The following is a 13,656-nucleotide window of genomic DNA, read 5'->3' as shown; positions in this document are numbered from 1 at the left end:
TCATCCTTATTGTACCCAGTTACTGATATCCAGAGGACAGGCAGAAAATTACAGCTCTCATGTTTTCTGTGCGTCCCTTGCTATCATGGGAACACATTTCCAACTTCATAAAGTATTTTACAAACTCTTACAATGAAAGAAGTCACTTCCTGGAGCAGTCTAGATGAATGTATTTATTGCTGAATGAATGTAGTTCTGCTGACTTCCCTGGGTGCCTCTGGCTTTGTCAGTTAGCTGTGTGTGAGTTTTTGTGTTTGCAGAATGAGCTGGGAATGCTTCCATGGGCCATCGTGGCTATTAATGAGTCAGGAATGTGCTTCTGTGCATGTGTCTCTTGTTTGGCAAGATCAGCTTCTCTTCTGTACCTGACAAATGTGATGCAAGAAGAATATTTGCTTTTCCTTGCTGGCAGTAAATGGTCTCTCTATGACCAGCAGCAACTGGGTAGAAGCAGAATTTTGGGTAGAATATTCCTGCTCAATCAGTTCAGTGTTGATGGAGTTAATTTGCTCATGCCTTCAGATTGTTTTGTTTCCAGGGATTCTAAACCGTTGCCTCCAGCTGTTCATTTCCATTGACGAGGATGATCTTTATCTGTCTAAACTAGTTAAAACCTGCTCCACTACCCAGCAGCCTTTTTGGAAACAGCCCAATAAAGCTGAGTGCAGTGGCTATGACACCAAAGCCTCCTGGACATCATAAATTCCAAGCCCTACTTTTTTTTCCTGACCTCTCACTGTTGGAGCACCCTTCCTGTTTTAATAGGACTCTTCACTTCCTCCATTTAAGCCCTGTCCAAAAACAGGAATGATATTTGCACTGCAAGTGATCAGTGGAAGAATCCCTGTTGGATAATTTGCTGCTTTAATATTATCAGGTTAAGGCTTGACAGACCTGGAAGGAATCATTCAAACAACTGAAGCCCTGTCACACTTGCACTTGGACTCAGTGTGGCTGTTTCTTGAGATGTTTTAGGTGAATCATATTTATAAATGTGCTCAGTTTAAGGCTTGTTGTGACATGCTGGGACTGCTCATACCTTCAGAGTCACCTGGGCCACTTCCTCCTCAAGCAGGAGGTGTGAAGGTTGGTGTAAAAGATGCAGGTTTGTGATGCTGCTGAGGCAGCCACCAGATGCACCAGGGCTGAAATTCAGGTGTCTGGTGTCCATCACCAGAGGTGCTGTCTGTCCCACAGGGAATTGCCAACAACACAAAACTTTCTGTTGCTGTAGTGCTGCTAGAGGGACCTGAGCTGGATGTGCAGCCTGGTGCAGGAACTCCTTCCCTTGTGCTGGGGTTTCTAATTCACATTATTTGAGCCTGAGTTGAACAGGAACATGTAACACAACAGAAAATCTAATGGTCAGTTTGGACATAAAGTTGTTCCTTCCACTCCAACTACTGTTAACAGCAGTGGGACAATCTGTGGCCAGAAGATCTCTCCTGGAGACCCAGGCTGAGGTTTATTTTGGAGTGTGCCAAGGAGATTTTCCCTGTAGTTTTGTTGCAGATGTTGCTGTCCCTGCAGCAGGGAGGGAGCAAGGCCTGAGCAGGGCTGGATGTGGCTGCAAACAGCTGGAGAGGTTCAGCTGCAGCCCCTGGCTCTGTGGGGGAATGCTGTGCTGTCATTTTGCTGCTGAACCACCTCACAGTGATTATCAGACTTCCAGAGCAGGGAAAAGGTCTGAGAACAAGCCCAGTTAAACATGTCATTATTGGGTTTTAGCAGCTGTGTGTTATCCTATTGTTACTAATAACCTTTGCAACTTTGTGAGCAATGTTTTCTTGGCATCATTCAAACATAATGACTGGGGGGTCACATTCAGCTCTCAGTTGTGTAAATATGGAATGTTCTCTTGGCTGTCTGGTGCTATTTTGCATTTGGCTCATGGTCCCTGCCCCTAGAGTCCTGCAATCCAAAATACCCAGGCAGGGAGTTCAGTCACAGTGTGCTCTGCATACCAGCTGGGTATGCAGAGCACAAAATAAACACATGAACAGCTACTATCAAATCCAAGCCCTATAATTACAACTCTGCTGTCCTCTGGTTGTGGTTAGTGGATTATTCCTGAATAAATGACAGCAGGAGTTTGCTTGGTACCTTCCCAATGTAATTCACCAGTAGATTATGATTGGGAGGTCTTTCAGAAAAATGTGTTTTTAAAGGGGTTTTAAAATTGATTGGGATAAATCAAGAAAAAGAATTTACAAAATAGATATTGCTTGAAGTAAAGTAGTCACAAAGTCTGCCTTGATGGTAAGAGGAAAGGGAGACCTTGACAAATCCATGAGGAGGGTGTTGGAACTGCTCTTCCTCTTTGAACCCTCCAGTATCCAAGCTTGTAAGACTCTTAAGCTGGTTTTATATTGTAAATAAATAGATCTTGATTTCATTCTGTGATTAAGATGATCCCTCTGTTCCAGAGTGGTCTTTACAAAGTTCTCAGCAGTGAAGTGACTGATGGCCCTTCTCGTTTCCAGGGATTTTCCTGATGATCCTGCTGTGGAGTGGGACACTCAGCTCCTGGCCACCCTTGTCCTGGAGCACATAGAAGCCAAGAACATCAACCTGGTAATGTGACACTTTCTGCAGCACTGGCAATTGCCACATTGCTCCTGAGCCAGTGTTCTGGGCTTTGCCTTTTCCTCTGGAAGCTTTCTGTGGAGTCTCTGAGGTTAGGATGTATCTTCTCTCTCAGGAGAGCTTTCTTTGCTTCCCACTGAAAAACAAACAGTGGAGGAATTTCACTTTTCTAACTCTTCAAATGGTTTCTGTATTTTAAAGTAACCATGTGAAGGAGAGAGCCAAATTGGGCTCTGGTTTAGGCTTAGATTTGAAGCCCATTGGCAGATGTGTGTTAGAGAGGTTGATTAGCAGGGTTATAGGTCAGGATTGAAGGATATTAAACTGGAGACATTTCCTGGCACTGGAATAGTTTGGGGTTTTTTCCCACAGAACAGGAATAAGGGCATAAGCATGGAAAGGGTTGTGTTCTGTTCTTCTCTGTTGAACCCTGCTTTGATCAGGCATGGCACTGTCACACACTGATTAGCAGCAAAATCACCAAACTCTCAAAGCCTTTCAGCACTTCACAAAACAAGAAACCACATCTCCTGCAGCATGAAAGCCCCACGAGCACAAAACCAGCATCATGCATCCAACTTTGTATTGATTCTGAGGCTAATTTTCCATGAAATTCATTGCTGTGCACAGAGACAAATGCACTTTTCCTGGACTCCTTTTGTGCCTTTTGGCCCCCTGAATAGATAGTTTTTAATCTAATCTGAAAGCTCCAAACACAGGCAGATTTGTACTGCATGTTTGTGACTCTCAGGGGCGCAGGGACAAGTGCACCAAAACCCCAGAAGAAATTCTGAAAACACCAGAGCTCCTCTGGATGGTTAGGAAGGATTAGATCTCTGCCTGGGGGAAAATTAAACTCCAGCTGTTTGTGCTGGGGGAGCCTGGGGTGTGCCACTGACAGGGCTGAGCTGGGCAGAGAATGTGGGGTTTGCAGAGCAGGAAATGTGGGGTTTGCAGAGAAGGAAATGTGGGGTTTGCAAAGAAGGAAATGTGGGGTTTGTACAGCAGGGAATGTGGGGTTTGCAGAGCAGGAAATGTGGGGTTTGCAGAGTGGGAAATGTGGGGTTTGCAGAGCAGGAAATGTGGGGTTTGCAGAGCAGGGAAATGTGGGATTTGCAGAGCAGGGAATGTGGGGTTTGCAGAGTGGGAAATGTGGGGTTTGTAGAACAGGGAATGTGGGGTTTGCAGAGTGGGAAATGTGGGGTTTGCAGAGTGGGAAATGTGGGGTTTGCAGAGCAGGGAAATGTGGGGTTTGCAGAGCAGGAAATGTGGGGTTTGTACAGCAGGGAATGTGGGGTTTGTAGAACAGGGAATGTGGGGTTTGCAGAGTGGGAAATGTGGGGTTTGCAGAGTGGGAAACATTCCTGGGCTTGGTGCTGGCCCTGCCAGGATGGGAGCCCCTGCATTGCCATCAGCTCTTCCCTGAGCACTGAGCACAAATCACTGCAGCAGGACACAGCAGCAGCAGGGGCAGCTGGTAATGAACTGCTCTGGAAATGTTCATTATTTGAAGTGTCCCAAGCAATCACACAGGTCTCAGCTGTTTGCTGTAATACCATTCATTTAGGAGCAGACTGAATTTGCCAACAACAGTGAGAGAAGTACCTAAGTACCTTTGTTAAACATTGTGCAATTTAAAACTTCAGAGCTTGCTCTCTGTGATGTCTCTGCTGTTCTAACCCAACAGCCTTGCCTTGAAAGGTAAACTGAGTCCATTTATCAGTAATGTTGAAATTGATAGAATTGGCTGAGCATGTTAAAAGAGCCATGAAAAAACCAAAAACTAACAGAGTTTCAGACCAGCTCAGTGCAGTCAGCATGACTGGAGGGTGTGTATTGTTGTAGCTGTCCCAGTGGGAAAACTTTCCCCAGTTCCCCCAGTAGTCACAGCATGGACAGTGGTATCTTTATTATCTTTATTTCCAGAACATGCTGTGTTCCATCTGGCAGTGGAGCAGGGGCTGCAGTTCCAGCATGTCTGAAAGGAAGGATTGCAAGGCAAGGAGTCCCTCATGTTCTGTGTAGTTTCCTTCCATTACATGGTTACTCATTTGTTCAATTGCCCTGGAAGTCCAGGAGTAGCTCAATCATTTTGGGAGCTACAGGGACATATTTCATCCAAGCTCTACATTAAATAGTGCAGACACAGAAATTAATGATGTACTCAAAGCCAAAACTAATTTATAGACTTTGGGAATTATTTCCTGCCTGCTGGATTTCCAAGCAAAAGCCAGTCTTGCAGGGAGAGGCAGCCAAGGCTGCTCTGTCTTGATCCAGATTAGAAAGTGTTTGGTGTGGAAAAAAAGAAGTTACACAGTATTGTGTGAGCTCCAGGCAGGCTCTTGTTGGTCCTAAATCAAACACAACAGACATCTCCAAACTCAGAAAGGACTCAGAGGGAGTTTGTGCCTCCCTGGGCTCTGGGAATGCAAGGAGAGATGCTCAGGGAAGGCCATGAGAAGGGGAATTGCTTGCTGTGGCATTTTAAGGGATGGTTCTTGTTAAAAAGGAGAGACCTTTGAACAGATGTCTGCTGTGTTTGAATCACTGTGTGACACCAGAGAGAGGAGGAGAATCTCAGCTTTGAGGTGTGAGGAGGGATCATGGACTCCAGGGCTCTCAGGAGTTTTCTCTTCTGCTGGTAATTGAGTAATTTCCTCTGTGCTCTCCCCTCTCCGGAAGGGATTTCTGGACCTGTTTGTCTTGGCTGCTGCTCTGGCTTCCACCAGTGAAAGCTCCATTTCCTGAATACCAAGGTCACCCAGAAGAAAAACCAGCAAGAGCAGCAGCTCCCATTTCAGAACAGGTGTGGGGAGGGAACTCCCTCTTGCCCTAAAGATTTCATTGAGCAATAATTTCCACATGAAGTATATTTACTATCCCAGCCTTTCGCTCCCAGAACTGGCTAAGCCTGTTTTTAAGCCAGACACTTTCAAGATGTTCAGGTTTTCTCATCCTGTCCTGATTATTTGCTTGATTTCATCATCAGCCTGGTTCAGGTTGGGAGTTAAAAGGCAGCACAGCAGGAGCTGCACTGTGTGGAAGGAGCAAATGCTCCCGTGTGAAAATATCTTCAGCATGTGAGAAAGAAATTCAAATTCCTTATCAATGAAATGAATCCCTGAAGCCAGAGGGATTGATTTACATGTGATTGCTGCCTGCTTCAAGTCATGAACAGCACAGTGGTGCTGTGGAATCAGAGCCCTGATTACTTATATAGATATTTAGATGATATATGGTATATTTAAGGTGGGAGATCCCTGCTGTCCCAGAGCCAGATGTGTGCTGAGAGGGATCACACACAGCAATGCCACCTTGGCCAAGTCACTGTGCAGATACCTTGGGAATTGAACTTAAAAATCCCTTTATTTGAAGAGACAGGCAATTCAGTAAACTATAACAGTAAACTGGACTACAGCAAGTGAAAATGGGCTCTCTGTAATCTCTTCAGCTGCTTCAGATGTTACATAAGCTCAGCAGCTTCTGTTTCAAAACAGATGTGGAGAAGGAAAACCTCCAAAGGTGTTTCTGAACAGATAATTCCCATGTCAAGAATATTTCCTAGCCCAGCCTTGTTGCTCCCACAGTTGGCCCGAGCCAGTTTTGTAAAAACAATGATTAGTTTATTTAGTCTGCTCACTGAAATCTCTTATCTCAGTCCTCTGGTTTGTTCTCTTGTAACCTCCGCAGAAGAAAAAATGTGTGTTTTGGCTTGTCTGGGGTTTTTAGTTTGGTTTCCTAAGGAAACAGGAATAATGCAATTGTATTTATATGTATGTGCACATGCATGTTTCAAAAGCCTTTAGAGCCCATTGGCTAATTTCAACCACGTTTGACAGCAGGGTGTTGCTCTTAAAAATGTTCTGTTTGTACAAATTACATGAAAATCAGGGAGCAGGCAGAAGAGACAAACCCTCTCTCTGTCCCCATTGAGTAAAAAGCTGTAGTGCAAGTCCAGCCCTTATCAGAATCACACTGTTATTCACCTGAATAGGAATTTATTGCCTGCAGTGAGTGGGGGATGTTGTCATCTCAGGGAAGTACCACTCTAAGTAGCAGTGACTCCAGAGTGTGTTTTTTTCTTATCTGCAAAGTCCAGGGTGCTGTGCTCACCCTGAGCTGTGCTGAATTTCATGATGAGCTCCTCCACAAGCTGATGTCCACAAGGAGGGCTCAGCCCCATGGCCTGCAGAGCTCTCTGCCAGTGCTGATGTGCAGCAGCAGCCAAGGTTAAACACATCCTTCTTCTCCTTATAAAATAGAGAACAAAAAATGCTTTTTTGTATGTGAATGAAACCAATTTTAGTCCCACCAGCTCCTGCCAGCAAAAAGCAACCTGGGGCTTGCTGGTCACTGGGCAAAGTCTGACTGTGGGTGGGTGGGTTTGTAAGCAGGCTTGTGTGAAGTTTGTGGGGTTTGAAGTATTTCTCATCACTGCCTTTGTGTTTCCTCTCCCTCCTGACTCAATATCCCCTGGCTGGGAGGGCCTCTCCTGCTGGAGGAGCAGGTTGCAGGATGGGCTCGGTGGCTTTGATCTTCCCCTGATCTCTCACCCAGTGCTCCAGGCCCTGCATATAAAATAGATTTTGGGAAGGGAGGTGCTGTGAGTGAGCAGGGCTGCAGCATTTCCTTCCCTGAAGAGAGAACAAGCTGGCAAGGAAGCAAACATTGCCTGAAACGTGGGAGTGGATGATTTCTTCCTGCTCCCAGAGAAGGGAGCTGTGGAGAGCTCTGCTGCTGGGCCTCTCCCAGGGCAAGCACTGAGCTTTGCACTGCCCAGGGACTGGCACTGTCACTCCCTGCAAAGAGCATGGCACATTCTCTGTCCTTTCCACACTCTGTGCTGCCACTTCGGCTGCCTGGTTGGCACTGGGAGCCTTTGAGTGCCCATTGCACAGAGGGAGGGCTCCCAGGGTGATGCCTCAGCCTGGCACACTGTGGGTGGGTCTGAGGGCAGGGAGCCAGGGCTGTTCTGGGCTCTGGGCAATGCTCTGTGCACACATTACTTCTGCATTTTGGAGTTCCCATTTCTCCCTGCAGAGAAGCAATTAACAATACAATCTAACTCAGTGAAAAGCCTGATTTGGTTGTACAAAAGTGCATTCAGATTGTTTAAAAAGGCTTCTTCTCCTGTCAGAGCCAGGACAGTCATACATGCTTGTGTGGCTCGTGTTGCAGCAATGTCCTGATTGAACCATGGCTTCCCCCTGCCATCCACAGGCACTGGAGGATGTTCTCAGGTCCAGGGGAGAGTGATTCATAGAGCTGGACCTCTCGGGTCAGGAACACATTTGCAACAGATCACTCTGAAAGTGACCTTTTGCCCTGGTAATAAGTAACAAGTGCATCCTGCCAGTGGGGACACGATCTTTGTCATCTCTCTGTTGTTCAGGCTGCTGGGCTGTGCACTCATCTGCTTCCAGAGTGCCTTGTTTGTTTGCTTGTGTTTCTGTGGCATGAGGAGTTCACACACAAGGCCTCATTGTGCAACACATAAACAGCTCGTTAGACACAACGGGCTGGGGCAGGGCTTGGATGTCAAATTTGGGAACTGCTCAGGCTCCTCCTCCTGCTCCTAAATGCTTCTTGTTGTGTGTTTGTTGCAGGTGGTGACGTTTGATGCAGGAGGAGTGAGTGGCCATGCCAACCACATCTCCCTCTACAAGGCTGTCAGGTACAATGTCTGCACACTTCTCTGGGCTGGGCTGGTGCTGCTGAGGAAACAGAACCAGGGCAGTGTTCACTTCACTGTTCCCACTCAGAGCCAGGCTGTGGGACGTGACACTGGCTGGAGAAACTGCCACAGCTCTGGAAATGACCTACAGCATCTTTAGTGTTCCATCAGCTGGGGCCTTGCCAGTCTCCCTTTCACTGGGCCCTCTTTGCTCTTCCTGTCCTTGATCCCACTAAAATATGCCACAGATCTCTTTGCACTCTGCTTTGAGGAGTGTGGGAATACCTGATGCCTGAGCTGGTGGCTTTTGGAAAGTTCTTCACCAGAGGATGTTGCCATCTTGTCCAGGTGCCTGAATTTACCTCTCTGCCCAAGAACATTGCTCTTTCAGTGGCGCTGTCCCTATTCCCTTTTAGGAGTAGTCTGTTAGTTCCTTCACCATTTTATCCCTTACATTTTGAGACCCCGTGTCTCCATATTGTGATGGTGAGGTTAATATACAGAAATCCCTTTATTAAAATCACTCAGATTTTGCTGGCAACACAGCCACTGTGTTTTACTTTAACCCTCTGCTCATTCAGACCTTTCTGTGTCCTAGAGAGATTTCCTCCAGAGCTGCCCCTGCCTTTCCCAGGCATGAGAAGAACTCTTTGCAAGTACAGCTTTGTATTTATAGCACCCATTTGTTTTCTGAATCATCTGTGCAATTCAAATAAACAAATTCTTCTGGCTGTCCTTGCTGACAACATCACAGTGATTTTCCTTCCTCACTTGCCTAGAGAAAGCTGCAGTGCCACAGAACTCATACTGGGACCTCTAGCTCCTCTGGGAAGATGCTGAGAGCTTTTGATGGCTGGAATTCAGTGTTAGAGAGGGATCGTGGCTTTTCCCAGCAACTTCTGGAATTGCCTAACAGAGGAGAGGGGGTGGGGTTAAAGCAAGCAGTGCTGTGTTAGGGCTGGGTGGGGAGGTTGGTTCAGGCACAGCTTGAGGAGTGAGCAGAGGTTGGGCAGAAGCTGAACAGTGAGAACAGAGGTTGATGACTGAAGAGCAGAGGTTGGGGAGAGGCTGAACACTGAGAGCAGAGGTTGATGACCAATGCTCACACCATTGGCACAGAGGGCCTAAAGAGCTTCCAGCTGCCTGCAGCTCTGTTTGCTCACTCAACTGCTCTATGACCTACAAAGAGGAATGAAAGGCAGGTTGTTAGGTGTCCTCCTCCACCCTGAAGTGATCATGGGAAAACAAGTTAGCAGCTGAGTTATATATGAAAATTTTAAGGAAAATTCTTGATTTTGACCCTAGTTCTACTCTTGTCTTACTTTGTGGCTGTGCAGAAATCACTTTCCCACCTTCATGCTTTGTGTTTCCTGTGTGTGCAGTGAGGATCTAACCCTCCTCTTGTCTCAGAGCATGTTACCAGGAAATGCTCATTGTCTACAATTCCCTTGAAGCCAGAGCTTTGCATTGGTGTTCAGCTGGAGCAGAACACTCTGGGCTGATGAGATCCATGCTGATAGGGACACCAGAGCACGAGCAATTCTCATTAACTCAGGGCTGCTTTGTGTCTTGTCTCCCTTCCAGTCCTGAATCAGCAGAATTAATCATGGTAGCCCCATCATCTGCATGTGGCAGGAGTGATGCCGTGGCTGCTGAAAGGTTAAGTTTATTTTTAGTGGCTTGCTTGCCCTCATTATTTTTCAGTTTGTGTTATGGAGGAAGTAGAGCGTGACTGTATCACTCCTGACTCTCAGTGCCCTGATGAGTTCTCACATGTTGGCCAGTCCAGGCAGCTCTGGGAGCACAAACTGAGGCTTCTCCTGTGCCCCTGTGCCAGCAGAGCTCTGCAGAGCAGCAGTGGCTGCCCCTGGGGCCCCAGGGCTGCATGGCAAGGGAAAGGCAAACGACCTCTCCCCTCCAGGTATCATCTGCAATGTATTTATTAACCTTCTTTAAACAAGTCCTGCAGGGCTCTGCCTCCACTGTGAAAACTGGAGGAAAGGATGAAGCTGGTGCAGTGATCCTCAGCTCTTTTGGATGCTCCCAGTCTCTGGGGGACAGGCTTGTGCCCACTTCCATGAGATTACTTTCTGCAAGAGCAGGGCTGGAATGGGCTCTGTGACCCTCCTCACTTCAGGAGGTGCAAATTATTGAACAGCTTCAAAAGGAATAAAGCAGTTCAGGAAATGGTCATAGTGAGCAGATGCTCAGTATTGTCTGGTAAGGGCATAAATATTCTTTCCAGCGTCTGGAACAGAGGTTATGTTCAAAGGAGCAGGAGCTGCTCAGAAGAAATGAGCTCTTTCCCTTGCAGCAGCCTTCCTCCTGACAGCTTGCAGGAGTCCAGCTGCTGCTGTGTGCCTGCCTGGCCTTCAGATCTGGGAGGAACTGGGAAATGCCAGGGTTCAAGGATGGATTTGTTCTTTGCAAGGGAAAAAAAAGAAAAAACAGGATGGGAGAGAAACACAAATTACTATTTGATTTCAGTCTCCCCTGGGAGTATTTCAGTTCTGTATTTCCAAGCAGAAAAAAAACTCAACCCAAACCCAAGAAAAACCCACTGCAGCAAAGCAGAGAGGACTGGAAGCAATCTCCTGTAGCTTGATTTGGCAACATCATCCTCTTTTATCCCCCAAAACAGGAGCTTTCCCTGTTGCCATGGGAGGTTGGATCCTTTACACTCATCCTCAAGGAAGAGCAGGTTTTGAGTGACACCCAGGTCACTCTATCCCCTCAGCATTTGGGCAGTCACAAGGCACTGTGTAATGAGCTTGGTAAATACTGTGTGGCAGGAACATTGGAGAACCTCTCTTTGCTGCACTCTGAAATGGCAGTGCCTGCTCTGAGATCACATATAGCATCAAGGTGGTTTAGTTTTGCATGAGTCACTGTGCATTTTGATTTTAAACAGCCCCTCTTGCCCAGGAGCCTGGCAAATGGGGGGCTGTTGGGTTTGTTGTTTGCTTGCTTAGGATGGAGAGGAATCATCTTTGTGAGGAGGAGGAGGGAGGACTGTACCACTTGTTTTTATTAGTGAGCTTTCAAATCCATTTTATCCCAGCTAGAACAGAAAAGAATAGTCTTGTCTGCTTAGGGCAGAGCAAACTGAGTGGAAAATAGGAGCTGCTATATTTAACCACTGTGCATTATGTTGTTATAGCAACTGCATCCATAAAACTTCTATCAATGATGCCATATAAAAAGCTACATCAAGGAATCATTAGCTGAGCCTATTCTCGTCAGTTCCATTTGGAAAAACACCTCCCAGTCCTGCAGGATGTTTGTGAACATTCACCAGCTCTGTGGCAGGTTGTAAATGAGGCTGTGCAGAGATGATATTTGGGAGCTTTATCACTCAGCAGTGGATTGAGATGCAGCCTGAGTGCCACCAATGCCTCATGGCACTGCCATGTCCCAGCCTGGCCACTGAAAGCCCCACTCCTGAATTGCCAATGCCAGGGACATTGTGCAGAGGGCTGCACTGAGCCTCCTGGAAGGGGAGGGTTGGGTAAATGCCAGCTGCAAATCCATGGAAACAAAGAGGAGCAGTGTCCAGCCAGTCCCACTGGGTGGGAGCCATTCTCAGAGGCCACCAACTGCATCCCACCCCAACAAAGCTCAGTTCTGCTGCGAGCTCTTGTGGAATTTCCAAGGCCATGTCAGGGAGGAAGCTGGGTTTGGGTGATTAGCTTGATAAAAGTGAAGGATATCCCATTTACCATTTTTATTTGGTGCCTTCTTACAGTGGGGGGCTGGAAGATCTCTCTCTCCTTTCAGCAGCTACAGCCTGTGCATTTCTCACTTGTTTTACTGATATTAAAAGTCCTGGGGGAGCTTATGAGTGATGGCTGTGGTTGCAGCCAGACTGTCCCCATAAGGCTGAGACAGAATTGTACTCTGCTGTCTATCCCTGAGACTTCCCTCAAAGCTCTCTGCCCTGGCATTTATCCCATAGCTGGGTGTGGAGTTCTAGATTTTATCTCTTTCCTTTATCCCTTTCCCTCATTCCTTCGTTTGACCAAGTTCATTCATCCCAGTGCCCTTCCATGACACTGTTGAGAACCATCAGGATTAAAGCTGAACATGGAGCACCAGCACAGAAGGGATTCCCCCTAAAGAAGGTTTTTTCCCAAAGAAGCAGCCTCAGGGGGTGTCCTTCTCTGTGTCACAGTGAGGGGAGCAGTGACACTGCACATTGCTCTCCCAGACAGTGCAAGGCCCAAAGCACAGAGCCAGGACAGCTCTGGCAGCTGGAACATCTGGATTGTCACTGGCAGAACCATCTTTTGCCACTGCCCCACGTGTGAGCACAGAGAGCCTGAGCAGTGTTGTACAGAGTGCTCCTCCATGGTGTAGTTCAGGGTGCATGGAAATGGAACCAGAAAATACAGCTAGGGAGGGAGGAGGCATTCCAGAGAGCAAACATCCAACATCTGGCAAGGATATCCTTCTAATGTCTCTGTGATTCCTAGGAGACTGCCTGTTCTTCCTCCTTCACATCTGTTTCATCAGATTAATTGGGCAGATTAGAGGTTGGGATCCGAAATGGAGCCCCAATGCAGCTTTAAGACATCCATTCTTTGCCATGCTCTTCAAAACTCTATTTCCCCAGTGCTCCACAGCAGCCAGCAGTCAGTTCAGTGAAGGGTTTTGCCTCTGGCTTGGGAAACTGTTTGGAGAGTGAAGTCATTGAATTCAATGAAAACTTCTCATCAAACAGAAAATCACCCAACTGTAACACACCCTCGTGGACATGAGCCCCAGAGGAGTTCTGTGCTCCCCAGCACTGAGGTTTCAGCTCCATCTGGACTTGTTCCTTCTTGGGAGGTTTCTCTGCTCAGTGCCACAGAGGAGCTGACCCACTCACACCTTTCCTGAGCATGCCTGAGTGAAGACAGGGGATTTGGGAGCCAGCTCAGTCCTGCAGTTTGGGCCATTTCAGTGTTTCTGCTGAACAGATGGAGCTGGTGGCTGCAGAGCCTTCAAAGCAAGGCCTTGAGGGAGGAGCTGGGGCTGAGATCTTGCAGGGCAGAAATGGTTGGAGCCTTGGGATGTCTCATGGTCTTCCCAAATTCTCACTGCAGAGGGTCTCACACTGGACCTGAACCCACCACAGGCATTGCAGGAGAGGTGCCCTGTGACCACCAGGCTCTGGCACCTGGGCACTGGGCGGGACTGAGCCACCTTAGGTCACTTTGTGTTTAAAAAAGATTATAAAAAGTCTCTCCGGGAAGAAAAAACAAAACACCCACATGGAAAAATCTCCTGAAAAAGAGCCTGTGTTTTACTTTTTGAGATTTTATGCCAAACTCTTTCATTTCGACCAAACCACAGCAAGTCCAGTCTGTAAAACAACATTCCCAAAATGGCAACAACTGAGAGCTGCAACCTCTCCT

The 13,656-nt window shown here is 47.2% G+C and overlaps 1 protein-coding gene across 9 annotated transcripts in view; it reads left to right on the top strand.

Moving 5' to 3' along the window:
* PIGL (phosphatidylinositol glycan anchor biosynthesis class L) overlaps positions 1–13,656 on the top strand; it is a 66,880-nt gene that overhangs the window by 31,889 nt on the left and 21,335 nt on the right. For 4 of the 9 annotated variants that reach the window (XM_074557086.1, XM_074557087.1, XM_074557093.1 and 1 more), the window contains 3 exons: positions 2,484–2,574; positions 4,513–4,584; positions 8,193–8,260. In XM_074557086.1, the coding sequence (XP_074413187.1) occupies positions 2,484–2,574; positions 4,513–4,584; positions 8,193–8,260 (231 nt within the window). Of the gene's footprint in view, positions 1–2,004; positions 2,056–2,483; positions 2,575–4,512; positions 4,585–8,192; positions 8,261–13,656 lie in introns of those variants that run through there. The other 5 variants (XM_074557088.1, XM_074557089.1, XM_074557091.1 and 2 more) reach the window with 2 other exon arrangements.

This window comes from Zonotrichia albicollis, chromosome 22 (assembly GCF_047830755.1).
Source record: "Zonotrichia albicollis isolate bZonAlb1 chromosome 22, bZonAlb1.hap1, whole genome shotgun sequence".
NCBI lineage: Eukaryota > Metazoa > Chordata > Aves > Passeriformes > Passerellidae > Zonotrichia > Zonotrichia albicollis.
Note: the sequence above shows the minus strand (reverse complement) of the source record. Positions and strands in the feature narration are given on the sequence as shown.